The sequence below is a fragment of the Pinus tabuliformis genome, chromosome 9 (assembly GCF_031772625.1).
Source record: "Pinus tabuliformis cultivar Carrire ecotype Pingquan chromosome 9, CPIR1, whole genome shotgun sequence".
Taxonomy (NCBI): Eukaryota; Viridiplantae; Streptophyta; class Pinopsida; order Pinales; family Pinaceae; genus Pinus; species Pinus tabuliformis.
Window position 1 is genome coordinate 1,021,888,019 of NC_142307.1, and position 14,264 is coordinate 1,021,902,282.

Here is a 14,264-nt window from a genome sequence, read left to right on the forward strand (position 1 = left end):
AGGACTAGAGTGTAGATCTTGTCATCATGATCATGGCAGTGTGAAGAGTTCGTCAATCCGAGCTCATATGAGAGAGAACGATCCAGTCAAAGTTTTTGTCAAAGTTGGACTATAGGCTAGGTCTCCTACAATTTTGCCGACCCCGAGGCATGAAACCTAGCTCCCGGAAGTGGGCGCAATTGTTGCCTCTTTAACTTGTCTAATAACCCTTATGTTAGACAAATTAAAAAAAAAGGCCTATTATAAATAAAAATAAAAATAAAAAATTATGAGGTGGCAGGCCACCACCCCCGCCAACCCCAAACTACATACCAAATTGTATTTAAATTTGTCCAACAGGCCAGGACCCCCGTTGGCCCCTAAACCCAACATCCAAACCGTAACCACATATTTATATTAATATGGGGTACGCGCGGGCCACCTCTGGTGGCCCTCCTTGGCCCACACCCCCAAAACGCCAAATATGCCGTAAAATGGAGGGGCCAGTGAGAATTGAACCCATGGCCGGTGGGAGGGCCAGCCCCGCCCATGCGGTGACCTCATAATGCACCCCCAATACAAGCTTCAGCCCCCATTTAATGCGCCATATATGGTGCGTACACCATGTCACACGTAACCAATGTGCCTCCCATTTAATGTTCAACACCACACGCCATTTAGAAAGGGATACAGAGGGTATGGGGTAGGCCGTCCAATGCGGACCCGACCCCAAAACATTAATATCGATGTTACGAAAAAACTCTAATGTGGTAAAATGAGAGGGGCAGGGATAGACCACTCGACCCCTCCACTATTTTCGACTTAAAACAATCCACCTAAACCAACTTCTTGGTTAATCCGCCTGAAAACTTATATAAACTCATCAGTTGTAAGTGCGTCGAGGCAGCATGGAGGAGCAGGGAAGAGCACGAAAATCGAGGCGATAATTTTTAATTAATTTATTGCAGGTGGAACCATGATTGAGCAAAATTCCCAGGAAGGTGAAATTTTTGCAATGTTCAAATTGAACAAACTTTATGTCGATCTTACACCTTTCGGTGAACTCGATGGCACAATCAGTTTCTTGATCTAAGCAGCAGATTTGCAGAGGCCTCGGAGGAGGGAATCTTTGAGGAATCTAGGGGGATTCTAAAATATTCCTTAAGCCCTAGATTTCCACTTTCTCAGAATTCAGAAATTTGACAGTCAATTTTGCACTATTCGACGCCACAAATCTGATGGTGCATTCAGATTTTCCATTTTCTCATTTCATTTTTCGGCCACTTTTCTAAGTGGATTGCAAGTGTCAACGTTCAGCACGAGTAGCCATTTCCATGAGATTCGACACCGCGAGATTGATGGTACAGCGAGCTTCAGCAGTTTGACATCCTCTTCTTCAGATGGCCCCTGGATGTGAGGTATATGCAGTGTTCATGTACTTCTTTTTTCTATGCATTGTGCTGCACATATCCCAGTGTGATGTTTGATGTGGGATCTTGTTTCTTACTTTGCTTCATGATTCCTGCTTGATGTGATGCGGAATCATTTGTGAGATATACTTGTTGTCATGATTCGTCATGTTTTATTTGAGATCCCTTTGTCATCATGTTGATGGGATACTCGTGTTGTCGTCCTGTATGTTTGCATTGAGATCCCTTTTATGCCATGTTGGCAGGATGCATATCATGCATGAGTTTATGTCATATTGATAGGAGTCCTTTTGACTGAGAGTTCCTGTAGCGGAACATCTCTTGGAGCCACTCCTGTGTGAGGGCATTTTCCTTGTATGATAGCGACATCTCCTCTTATGTACATCATCACTATTGACAACACTTAATGCAGCGGCCTACACCATCTTAACATCGGAGCCCGGAGACGTAGTCCCTGCTGGACGAACTCTGTTATCAACGGCTTATGTTTTCATGTCCTAATTATTTTCATGTTCCTCTTCTTTACAACATGCAGATGTATTCATTTATGTTCTTTTAAAAATGCAATTTTAACACATCACGAAAGTAAAAGGTTTTGGAAGGGTCCTTTGTCACACTCAGACCTGGATCAAGTGGTATCAGAGCGGTCTTTGCGTGGAAGTGAATTGCAAGCGTGAACAATGGAACGTGAAGCCACAAAGGATGAAAAACGATGTATGAGACCATGCTCAAAATTTCCAAAAGGGTGGAAATAATGTATGAAACTCTACATAAAGAGATAGAGGAAAATGAGCGATTGCAGCTTTAGTTGCAAGTCACGGAAGATGCCCTAGAAGAACTGAAGCACAACAACCAAAGTCTTCAAACAGATAATGTTGAATTGAAGATGCTTCTACATGAAGAGAGAGGAGAAACATAATTTGCTACGACAGCTGCAAGAAAAGGACGAGGCATTGGAAAAGCTACAGCGTGACCCATGTGAGGTAAAAAGTAGTTTTCTGAATTCATGTATGTGTTCTGATGATGATTTCGTTGTTTTTGAAAATCATACCACAGGAATTGGTTCTAAACTATTGAAGAGAATGGGGTATGAAGGAAAAGTCTTAGGTGTTAATGGCCAAAGCATTGTCAACCCCATCAAAGTAGAAGAATTAGCCCATCAGGTAGGACTTGGGTATGTCGGAAAGGAAGTTAGGCAATGCGTTGAGACAGATAGCGAACCACCAACAACAGAAGATGAGAAACTCTCATCAGTTCTTTCCAAATCGACAGAGGAGGTAAAAGAGGTTGATTTCCTTTCGGTTTCGTCTTCACATAGTATGATTTCTGTTGGAGATTTGGAGATCCCAATTACAGGGACAAACATGAGGCTCCTTACCGGGACGAGGCACAAGGAGGAAAAAGAACTTGGTGTTAACAACCAAGGCATAACTCAACCAATGGAGGATGTGCAGAGACCTCAATTTGCAGAGTTGGGATACACCAAAGGAGAATGCTCGAAGGTGTCAGATGCTTCCAAGACATTGTTGAAATCGTCGAGGAAAGAGAATGATGGGAACACATCCCTGTCATCCTATGGCGGTGCCCATTGCAGGAAAGAGTTGAGGCAAGCTCTCATTGCCATACCTACACCAGAGACGACAAGGAAAGGTATAACCACTCTCGACATTCGAATGTTCATTTCGATTATAATCATGTTTTTAAAGATGAACGTAAAACATGGCATGATTACATAACCATACATATTCTAAGTGTTAGAAAAGAATAGAAGCACAAACAACGAAGAGGCATGAAAGACCATCTCAACAACAGGTAAAGAAACATGTTACGCAGATCTGGAGTAAGAACATGTATTGTAGTCATTGCAACAGAAGTGGCCATCAAAGAGCCACATGTTGGAGGCTCCATCCAAAGCAGCGCCTTAAAGACAAAGCGTTAGTGCATGAACCAAGTGAAACAATTGTTTGACAAGCAAAGCTACGATAGGGGAATGACCCATTCACAGTGATAAGTGAAAAATGGTTTCTAGATATGTTAGCTTGTCATGGTCGTGCTTTCGTAAATCATTTGTTGCATTTTAAAATGTAAAAGTGATGATGTGTTTTCCATCACTTGTTCAGCAACAATGAGTCTGGTTTTATTTTGTGTTGCATGATAAACTATGAAAGTGATGTCGTGTCAAATAAATGATAGTGTTTAGCCTTATCTTTGTAAATCCTCTGTTGTAGTGATGAAGTGCTTTCCATCACTTGTTGAAGCAACAATGATATGTTGGCCTTGTTTTCGTAGCTGGGGTATTGTATCCATTTTGATGTAAACTTGACCATTGAGGATGTGTTATAGACTCGTGGCAAGTATGGGATGCTTGGGTCATTAGTTGGTTATGAAAGTCAAGCATGTAATTTGCAAAACAATGTACTACAGGTTGCAGAGGTTGCAGGTATCAGCTCAACACTTAAGGCTCCGAAGGACAAAGGTGAAGGAGATGGAAGCAAGACCTTTCAGGGCGCTTGTGATGCAGACAAGGTATAGAGAAGTTGCAAATTATTTTTCATGCTTTTGGAGGACCAAAAGCTCCTCAGTGGGGAGGATTTATCCAGGTGGTTCCAGAGACACACACAGGACAAAGCAGGCTTATGGAAGCTCGAAAATCAAAGTGATCAAAATTCTTTTGAACCAAGACCAAAGCGTAGATGTCGTCGTCCTGATCGTAGCAGTGTGAACGGTTCGTCAATCTGAGCTCGTATGAGGGAGAACGAACAAGTCAAAGTTTTGGTCAAAGTTGGATTGTGGGCCACATTTAAGTGTCCTACAATTTTGCTGACCCCGAGGCATGGAACCTAGCGCCCGGAAGTGGGCGAAATTGTTGCCTCTTTAACTTGTCTAATAACCCTTATGTTAGACAAATTTAAAAGAAAGGTCCTATTATAAATTAAAAATAATAATAATAATAATAATTATGAGGTGGCAGGCCACTACCCCCGCCACCCCCAAACTACATACCAAATTGTATTTAAATTTGGCTGATGGGCTATGACCCCCGTCGGCCCCCAAACCCAACATCCAAACCATAACCACATATTAATATTAATATGGGGTGGGCACGGGGCACCTCTAGTGGACCTGGCCCACACCCCTAAAACTCCAGACATGCCGTAAAAAGGAGGGGCCAGTGGGAGTTGAACCCACGGTCGACGGGAGGGCCGGCCCCACCCACACGACAGCCTCATAACGCACCCCCAATACAAGCTCTGGCCCCCATTTAATGCGCCATATATGGTGCGTACACCATGTCACACCAAACGGTACCAACGTACCATGTAACCAACGCGCCTTCCATTTAATGTTCAACACCACGCGCCATTTCAAAACGGATATGGAGGGCCTGGTGCGCGCTGCCCAAGGTGGACCCGACCCCAAAACATTAATATGGTTGTTAAGAAAAAACTATAATGTGGTAAAATGAGAGGAGCAGGGATTGACCACCCAACCCCTCCACTATTTTTGACTTAAACCAATCCACCTAAACCAACTTCTTGGTTAATCTGCCCAAAAACTTATATAAAACTGTCATTTATCAGTGCGTCAAGGCAGCATGGAGGAGCAGGGACGTGCATGGCAATCGAGGCGATAATTTTTAATTAATTTATTGTAGGTGGAACCATGATTGAGAAAAATTCTCAGGAGGGTGAAATTTTTGCAGTGTCCAAATTGGACAAACTTTATGTCAATATTACACCTCTTGGCGACACGAGCTCGATGGCGTAGTCAATTCCCTACTATGTGCAGCGAATTTGCAGAGGACTCGAAGGAGGGAATCTTTGAGGAATCTAGGGGGAATCTAAAAGATTCCTTAAGCCCCAGATTTCCACTTTCTCAGAATTCAGAAATTTGACAGTCGATTTTGCACTATTCGATGCCACAAATCTGATGGTGTGTTCAAATTTTCCATTTTCTCATTTCATTTTTCAGCCACTTTTCTAAGTGGATTGCAGGTGTCAGCATTCAACGCGAGCAGCCATTTCCATGAGATTCGACGCCGTGAGATTGGTGGTACAGCTAGCTTCAACAGTTTGACATCCTCTTCTTCAGATGGCCCCCAGATGTGAGGTATATGCAGTGTTCATGTACTTCTTTTTGCTATGCATTGTGTTGTACAGATTCGAGTTTGATGTTTGATCTTGTTTCTTACTTTGCTTCATGATTCCTTCTTGATATGATGCATAATCATTTGTGAGATGTACTTGTTATCATGATTCGTCATGTTTTATTTGAGATTCCTTTGTCGTCATGTTGATGGGATACTCATGTTGTCATAGTGTATGTTTGCATTGAGATCCCTTTTATGCCATGTTGGCGGGATGCTCATCATGCATGAGTTTATGTCATACTGATAGGAGTCATTTTGACTGAGAGTTCCTGTAGCGGAACATCTCTTGGAGCCACTCCTGTGTGAGGGAATTTTCCTTGTATGATAGCGACATCACCTCTTATGTACATCATCACTATTGACAACACTTAATGCAGTGGCCTACACCATCTTGACATTGGGGCCCGGAGACGTAGTCCCTCCTGGACGAACTCCATTATCAACGACTTATGTTTTCATGTGCTGATGATTGTCATGTTCCTCTTCTTTACAGCATGCAGATGTATTCATTTATGTTCTTTTAAAAATGCAATTTAACACATCACGAAAGTAAAAGGTCTTGGAAGGGTCCTTTATCACACCCGGACCTGGATCAAACGGTCACTCAGTTATTTGACCTTTTATACTTTGTATCGCCTTAGGAAAAGTCTCTTGACCACCAGTGAGTTTACAAGCTAATACAGTAACGAGCAATTGAAACTTACTTGTGCAACTTCCATAGTTGATCATAGAGTCGGAAATACATAGAACCTGAAAGCCTGAACGTTGTATTACAATTGCCAGAGAATAGGTGAAAGAGCCAGAGTCTATAGAGCCATAGTATGTTATCAAAGTGCAATACATTAATATAGATGCTAGGCAGGTTGTTTCTAGGCTTTATCATCGAATGGGAAGAGTGCCATTATAGTGGGGTATCAGGGCGATTGGTAATTTGTGAGGGATTTCTTGCTTGCCCGCAGAGCTTCCTCCATTTACAAACCCTACTATTATAAGTAAGTTGGGAAGGGCAGCGCCTTATTGAATATCGAGCGACTTCGTTCCTCACTTATCCAACTTAGTGATTGAACATACTTCGTACGACACTTTGAGCATCGCTATGAACCTTTTAAGCCTACTTTCTTAATGGAAGGAAGTTTTATAGCTACTCATAGGGAGGGGATTGTTACGTGGCAACTGCCTTATAGATTCTAGTCGGGCCCCTTTAGACAGGCTTGCTTAAGCACTTAGAGCATTTGGATACTTCCAGGCACGGTCTCTTCATCTGTGCAATATTAATGTTCGTTTCTCACATGAAAATACATTGGTGCACTAGTCACAGTGTCTTGAGGTACATTGGAGAACTTATTCAAGATACTTAATGAAGAAACTCCATGGTTTTTAGGCACTTCAGTGGTCTTAACAATTAGCTTTAAGTGGAGATAGTTCTTGGCTTTTTCTTTCTTCAAGACTTTGTCTAAGTTCTGTCCTAAGAATTTTAACCTGACCTCCGCCCCTGCTACCTTCCCTATGGGTGCCACTCCCTTTGATACTGAAGTAAAATCGAAAAATCACATCATTTAAACTTAATCCATTGGTGCCTCTTCAACAGAGGTTGCTTAACTTCTATAGTTGCATAAGCAAGCACAACAATTTGGCTTTTGCATTCTCTTTCTGGTCAAACCAAAGACGGGGGAGTCTTAGGACATGTATATGCTGAAAACAACAAAAAATGTGAAGGCTTATGGTGTTTATTGCCAAAATTTATGTCCTTGTCATGTGGCTGATTCTAACAGCTTGTTATCTGAATGTAAGGGCTGAAATGAAGTGCTACCAGTTGTGGACATGATTACTTCTATCTCAACCATTTTATTCCTCCGAAATGTTTGACAAACACATGATGTTCTCGTTCAGTGCTTCTGATAAGCTTCTTCTAATACGATCATTGTAGTTGTTGGGCCATGGATGGGAGCCCTAGGAGCCCTCTCTACCAGCTGCACAAAATCCTGCTCATAGCCCTTTGCCTTAACTTCGAAGTCAACCTGCTCAACAACCCGCTCCTGCTCCTCCCCCTCCATGCAGGAACTAACTGCCATACAACCCTCCTTGTTAATTTTACATTTTAACAATATTGGATAATATTATTTTTGTGAAATCGTAATTTTTATTTCATAATATACATTTATAAATACATAAATGAATTTAAAACATCCTTAAAAAAACTTCTACAACTTTTAAATTATATAATGTCATCAAATTAAATATAAAAATTTCAATAATTTGTAATGAAATTTAAAAAAAAAACAAAAAAACTATACTTTAATTTAATATTTTTTTAACTAATATTACCGAATAATATAAATACCTACCTTTTGTCTTTACTTTGTTTCGTCATAGCATGTGCATGGCCTAGTCTTGGGGATTAAGAAGAACCATAGATATTAAAAGGAGGCGCCATAATAGCGTTGAAAAGTCACAAGAGACATTATTGTACCTCTGAATTTTTGGGGTTTTTTCTCATATTATATGGCTTGACGTTTCTAAAATGATGGATACCCCTCCCCTCCATTTTTGTCTTTACTTTGTTTCGTCATAGCATGTGCATGGCCTAGTCTTGGGGATTAAGAAGAACCATAGATATTAAAAGGAGGCGCCATAATAGCGTTGAAAAGTCACAGAGACATTATTGTACCTCTGAATTTTTGGGGTTTTTTCTCATATTATATGGCTTGACGTTTCTAAAATGATGGATACCCCTCCCCTCCATTTTTGTCTTTACTTTGATTCGTCATACCATGTGCATGGCCTAGTCTTGGGGATTAATAAGAACCATAGATATTAAAAGGAGGCACCATAATAGCGTTGAACAGTCACAGAGCCATTATTGTACCTCTGAATTTTTGGGGTTTTTTTCTGATATTATATGGCTTGACGTTTCTAAATTGATGGATACCCCTCCCCTCCATTGTGGATGAAATTGCATGGTGGAGGCTCAAGAGAGGTATTGAAATTGCATGGTGGAGGCTTGAAAAGAGGTATCTATATGGTTGAAAAGTCGCCTCTGGAATTTTGGGGATTTTCCCTTCATATGATATGAATGTTTGAAATTGATACCCCTCCATTGTGGATATTGTGGATAGAAATGGCATGGAGGAGGCTTGATGAGAGGTATCTATGATAATTATTTACATTGATGGATACCCCACACCATATAACTTGTGTAGTCGAGTCCGAAGGGAGGCTTATCTCGGAATGGTCAGATCTTTTGTACTGAACCTAGAGGATTTTAATTATTGTTGAGGTTATTATTTTGATTGGATTTGTTACGAGTTAGTAGTTGAGAATGATAGTTTGAATAATTAGAGAATAGGACTTCACGTCACTTGTGATTCTGAAAGGCTATTTGATCATTATAATAAAGTTAGAAGAATAAAGAACCAAGAAAATTTAAAATAAATAAGAATCTTCCGAATATGTCCATAAATCCCAAGAAAACTAATATAATAAAGTTAAAAAAATACCAAGAAACCTAATATAATAAAGTGACATTTCTTATCTTGACTTGTCTATCAACCCAACTTTACAAGACTTTGTCTATCAACCCAACTTTACAAGTCTACTCAAGTCTTCCGAGCTATAAACGACCAACTTTACAAGACTTTGTCTATCAACCCAACTTTACAAGTCTACTCAAGTCTTCCGAGCTATAAACGACCATAAATATTGAAAACGATGGTTGAAAAGTCACGGTAAATTTATGTATTTCAAAAAAATAAAAATTAAAGTTATAATAAATCAATGTTAGAGAAAACACTTAAACATGTAACTCTTTGGGTTCTCGCCTCTGCTCCGGTGGGTCTTCACCTTCTCGGCGGCAGTTAGGCTTGTTCTGGCCGCGGAATATCCTTTGGAGCGTTGAGGGAACAATGGGCTTTGCTCTGTTTCGTGCGTTGAGGGAACAATGGGCTTTGCTCTGTTTCGTGCCGCTTCTATGGATTTTTCCGTTGATCTTTTCTGCCGGCAGATGCGGTTGATTGTGGCAGTGATCTTGTTTCTCGTCTGATTTCGAGTGGAGAGTTTGAGGGGGCGGGGAAGGAGTGGCTTCTTGTGCTGCTCTCTTCCTCATTTCGTGCCTCTCCTTATTGTATTGGGCGGTCAGATCTTGCGCTGTCTTCCGTTGCTTATCTGCTTTGTGCTTTGGTGCCATTTCTGCACCTTATAGATGTGTTTGCCATGTTTCTGGGCATATTTGGTCTTTCGGGGCTATATTTGGTGATCTGTTTATACAGATTTGTATGTGGCTCGGTCCACGTTATTGCATATGCTTCTTGCATTTTGCATCATGTAATCTCTTTTTATATGAATATATTATGCTTTTTTCTTCTGAAAAAAAAAATATATATATATATATATATAGAGTCAGATTACTCTTTTAATAAATTTACGCTCTTTTATTAAACAAAATATATTTGAAATTAAATTTTAAATATAAAATTAACAATTAAAAGCTGCCAATTATCCTTTGGTTACACTAATTAAATACTGATAAGATTCAATTAATACATAAATATTTACAAAATAAAAATCTGAGACTTATATTTCTATATCATAAAAAGCCAATATTTTAAATAAAACTTTTGAAAATATAATTAAAACGTGCGTAAGAGGTTACCTTTAAGATAGAAAAGTCTGGACGAAAAGAGGAAGTTTCACAATTACGATAATGACACCACCTACCATAGCCCGGCCCCCCATGGCCGGCTTCTCTTGACTTGAGTTTGATGAATACTTTTTTTGGAAATTACAATACTGACACCTCTTGTGGTCGGCGGATTCTCTTGACTTGACTTTGATAAATAATTTTTTTTGAAACGTCAGCGAGATCAGAGTATTCAAATCATCACCATCGCTAAAGCTTAAACGCTGATCCATTAATTAAGCATATAACATCGTTGTTTTTATATATGTGCATAGTTAGAGTTTGGGAAAACATTTATGCCCAGCCTCTCGATTGGCCATGGCAAGCCTAACGAATATCAACTTACGGGGAGGGAATTCTGGGTGCTTTCTCCTGATTCTATTTTACATAACGTTGATCATTACTCTTCATGCACAGTTTTGCAATTCAGGAAATTTGTACTACTGCAACGGCGTCACCTATTATACAGGCAGTGATTTTGAGAGCAATCTGAATAGAGTCTTTAATAGTCTTGTTCAACACACGCACTTGACTGGGTTTAATATTTCTGTTTCTGGCGACCAAAGTCCCGACCGAGTTTATGGCCTCCTCCAATGCAGGGGAGACGCAACAGACGATCAATGCTACAGTTGTTCACGAAACGCAACGACTACTATCAGACAAAATCAAAGTTGCGGGAATGCCATTGGCGGTAGAATTTGGTTAGAATTGTGTTACTTGCGTTATGAAAATTATTATTTCATCGCAAAACTGGATATTGTTATCACAAAACATATAATGTTTCCAACCCTGTTGTCTTTAACGAGGCTCTCCAGAGACTATTAACCAATTTGTCAGCTAAAATAGCAGATGTACCTTCAGGGAATCGATTTGCTTCCGGAGAAATAGTAGACTCCTATCCAAAGATTTACGCTCTGGTCCAGTGCACCAGAGATATATCTACTGCAGACTGCACAAGTTGTCTTCTTAAAGCAACCAGTGATATTCAAGAAAATTATTATGGAAGGGCAGGAGTCGAGTATTTCACGGGTAGTTGCATTGTGAGTTATGAAGCATATAGTTTCTTTAATTCTCCCTCCCCTTCGGAAGCGCCAGTTGATGCATGGCAGGCTCCGTCCCCTGTTGCAACAGCAGCTAATAAGTCGGTTTTCACATCATCGATTAATAGTAAACATTCAAACAAAATACCTATAATTACAGGGGCTGTTGCTGGCGGCTTGCTTTTGGCGCTATTGATCTGCCTCTTTATAACTCGGAGAATATTGAATGGATACAAAGGTAGTGCAGATGATTATCTGGTAAATGTATGTCATGTTCTTTAAATTTCATTTTGATTATCACATACCAATCTAAACGGCGGGGTTCTGACCATATCGAAATCCAGAAGTGCATATGTTCAGACCCCGGGTTACCTGGGTATGTGCTATCGTCATATTCAGTGCATTGTGTAGATTTAATACACTTTTACATAGATAGGCACCAATTTATACATCATTCAGTTTCTTCCCAGCTGTATTTTCTGATTTAGCTGTGTATGTTTTGATTGTATAGTTAATGAACAAGTCAGTGAGGATTGCCAAATACTTCGTGAGCAAGCCGAGGAAGAAGTACTAGTCACTGAGGATCGACAAATATTGACTTTTAAGTTGGAAACTTTGGTAGCTGCTACAAATAATTTTAATGATGATAACAAGCTGGGAGAGGGAGGATTCGGCCCAGTATACAAGGTAACATAGACTACGAAAGCTCCTACCACTTTTAGAACATTAAATTATCGTAATAAGCTTGCTGCTTCCCCGCACACTTGAAAGTTGGATGTAAATTATTAGCTTGAAAATAGATATACAGTAGAAACGTGATTAAGCTTAAATACTTCCCAAAATCTTCAAACGAATATTTAGCGTATTCTCTCAGGCAACCACTCATGATGGAAAAGAAATAGCTGTCAAGAAGCTGTCCATAAATTCTAAGCAAGGACAGAAAGAATTTCTGACTGAAGTCAAGCTCGTCGCCAAGATTCAGCATCGGAATCTTGTGAAGCTACTAGGCTGTTGTGGGCAGGGATCAGAAAGGTTACTTGTTTATGAGTACCTACCGAATAGCAGCCTCGATAAAATCCTATTCGGTGAGTCACTCCTATGTTATGATGTATGTAGATAAGAATGAAGCCATTTCCATGTTATGATGTATGTAGATGACGACAAGTATTAAAGTTTCAAGAAGCTTATTCTGGTTGTGACAATTAAAACAGAAGTGTTTTGAATGTATACAGATCCAATCAAACGCAGCCAGCTTGATTGGCAGAAGCGTTACAACATCATACTGGGAGTGGTTCGTGGGCTTCTTTATCTTCACGAGGATTCTCAACCGAGGATTATTCATCGGGATATTAAAGCCAGCAATATTTTATTGGACGAAAATTTGAATCCGAAGATAGCAGATTTCGGCTTGGCAAAACTTCTTCCTCAAGATGAGAGTTGCGTCAGCACCTTGACAAAAGTGGCCGGAACTCTGTAAGATTTCAAAAAGTCATCCTTACTGTCAAAAATGTTAACAATTAAGGTTGCATATACATATTTTTTAGTTTATGATGATTCATTTCAAGAGAATTGACAATTTTATAATTGTATTTTAGACCATCCTTGTAGAATGTACAATAATTCACTTTAAATGTTACTTCCTAGAATCTAGCAGTACACTTTCCTTTCCAAATATCACTTTATCATTGCCCAACTCTTAAATTTTGCCTTAATATGTAATATTTGATACTGTTATATGGATATGCAGTGGGTATATGGCACCGGAGTATGCTATGCATGGCCAATTATCGGCAAAAGCTGACGTCTATAGCTTTGGCGTCCTTCTCATGGAACTTGTCACAGGAAGGAAGAACATGGACTATAATTTGCCCCCTGAGATGCAGATTCTTTTAGGATGGGTGAGACACTGTTTCTGCTGTATTTACCTCATCTATGTACTGTACGGTTAGGGGAAGACGAGATCAGAGATTTTGCTGCTAATCCAATCTATTTACATATGAATTCTGCATATATTGACTTCTGGAATTGTTATACTTTAATATAAAGTTAAGGCGGGTCTATCCATCATGTATATATCTAATCAAAATGAGTACCCGTTGTGATTATGCAGGCATGGAGATCATACGAAGCAGGAAATAGCGTCGAGATTATTGATCGAGTAGCAATAATTGAAAGTTGCGATGAGGAGCAAGCGCTGAAATGCATACAGGTTGCTATTTGGTGTACACAGGCAGACCCCTCACTTCGTCCCACAATGTCTACAGTAAGTTCGATGCTTTCATCTCATTCTGTGACGTTGCCGTACCTCACGAAGCCTGTTTGCGCCAATTCTGTTCCTCGATTTAACACGAGGAACAGCAGTTCAGGCTATGGATTGTCACATCATTCCTCTGCAACCACATCATCCACTTTATCTAATCCGGTTCCTGCTTCTTCATCTAACGCCACCGTTTCTAGTATCGAATTGGTACCTAGGTAACATCCAGTACGATAGTTGCACTATTCTATGTTTCATGTTCCTACAGATTCTTATTGGTTAGTGTTGCCTACCTAGCGACACAGTTACATATTCTAATCTATACAAGGAGGCAGCGAATATCCACTTCAATATGAAGTGGTGAAATATGTAATAAAACAATTTCTTTCCAAAAACGCATATCATATGAGATTTACTATCCTATAAAAATTTTGATCTTTAATATTTTTAATTAATAGAAGATTTGACTTGATTCATATATTGTTAAGATAGCTCATAAATTACATAATACACCTTGATTTTTGAAATGCGAACAGATGTTTTCAGTGCTAAATTATGCTGTACTTATGTACCAACAAGTGAATTTGAATTAATATTTAAGTAGAGTGAATGCACATTTGGACGTATTGTCAATGTGCGATGAATTTAATGATGCAATCCAAAATTTCAATTAGGCTGAAATCGAAAATGATTTAATAACTTACATTACCAATGAAAATGTAAGGCTGTTAAG

General features: G+C 39.6%; 1 protein-coding gene across 1 annotated transcript in view; it reads left to right on the forward strand.

Moving 5' to 3' along the window:
• The window catches only part of LOC149152182 (cysteine-rich receptor-like protein kinase 6), a 63,061-nt gene extending 49,054 nt beyond the window's left edge, over positions 1 to 14,007 (forward strand). The window contains exons 6-11 of the mRNA XM_089443405.1: positions 10,975 to 11,512; positions 11,786 to 11,961; positions 12,149 to 12,359; positions 12,507 to 12,747; positions 13,022 to 13,172; positions 13,385 to 14,007. Of these exons, the coding sequence (XP_089299531.1) occupies positions 10,975 to 11,512; positions 11,786 to 11,961; positions 12,149 to 12,359; positions 12,507 to 12,747; positions 13,022 to 13,172; positions 13,385 to 13,753 (1,686 nt within the window). The 3' untranslated portion in view covers positions 13,754 to 14,007. The remainder of the gene's footprint in view (positions 1 to 10,974; positions 11,513 to 11,785; positions 11,962 to 12,148; positions 12,360 to 12,506; positions 12,748 to 13,021; positions 13,173 to 13,384) is intronic.
• The last annotated feature ends 257 nt before the right edge of the window (positions 14,008 to 14,264 follow it).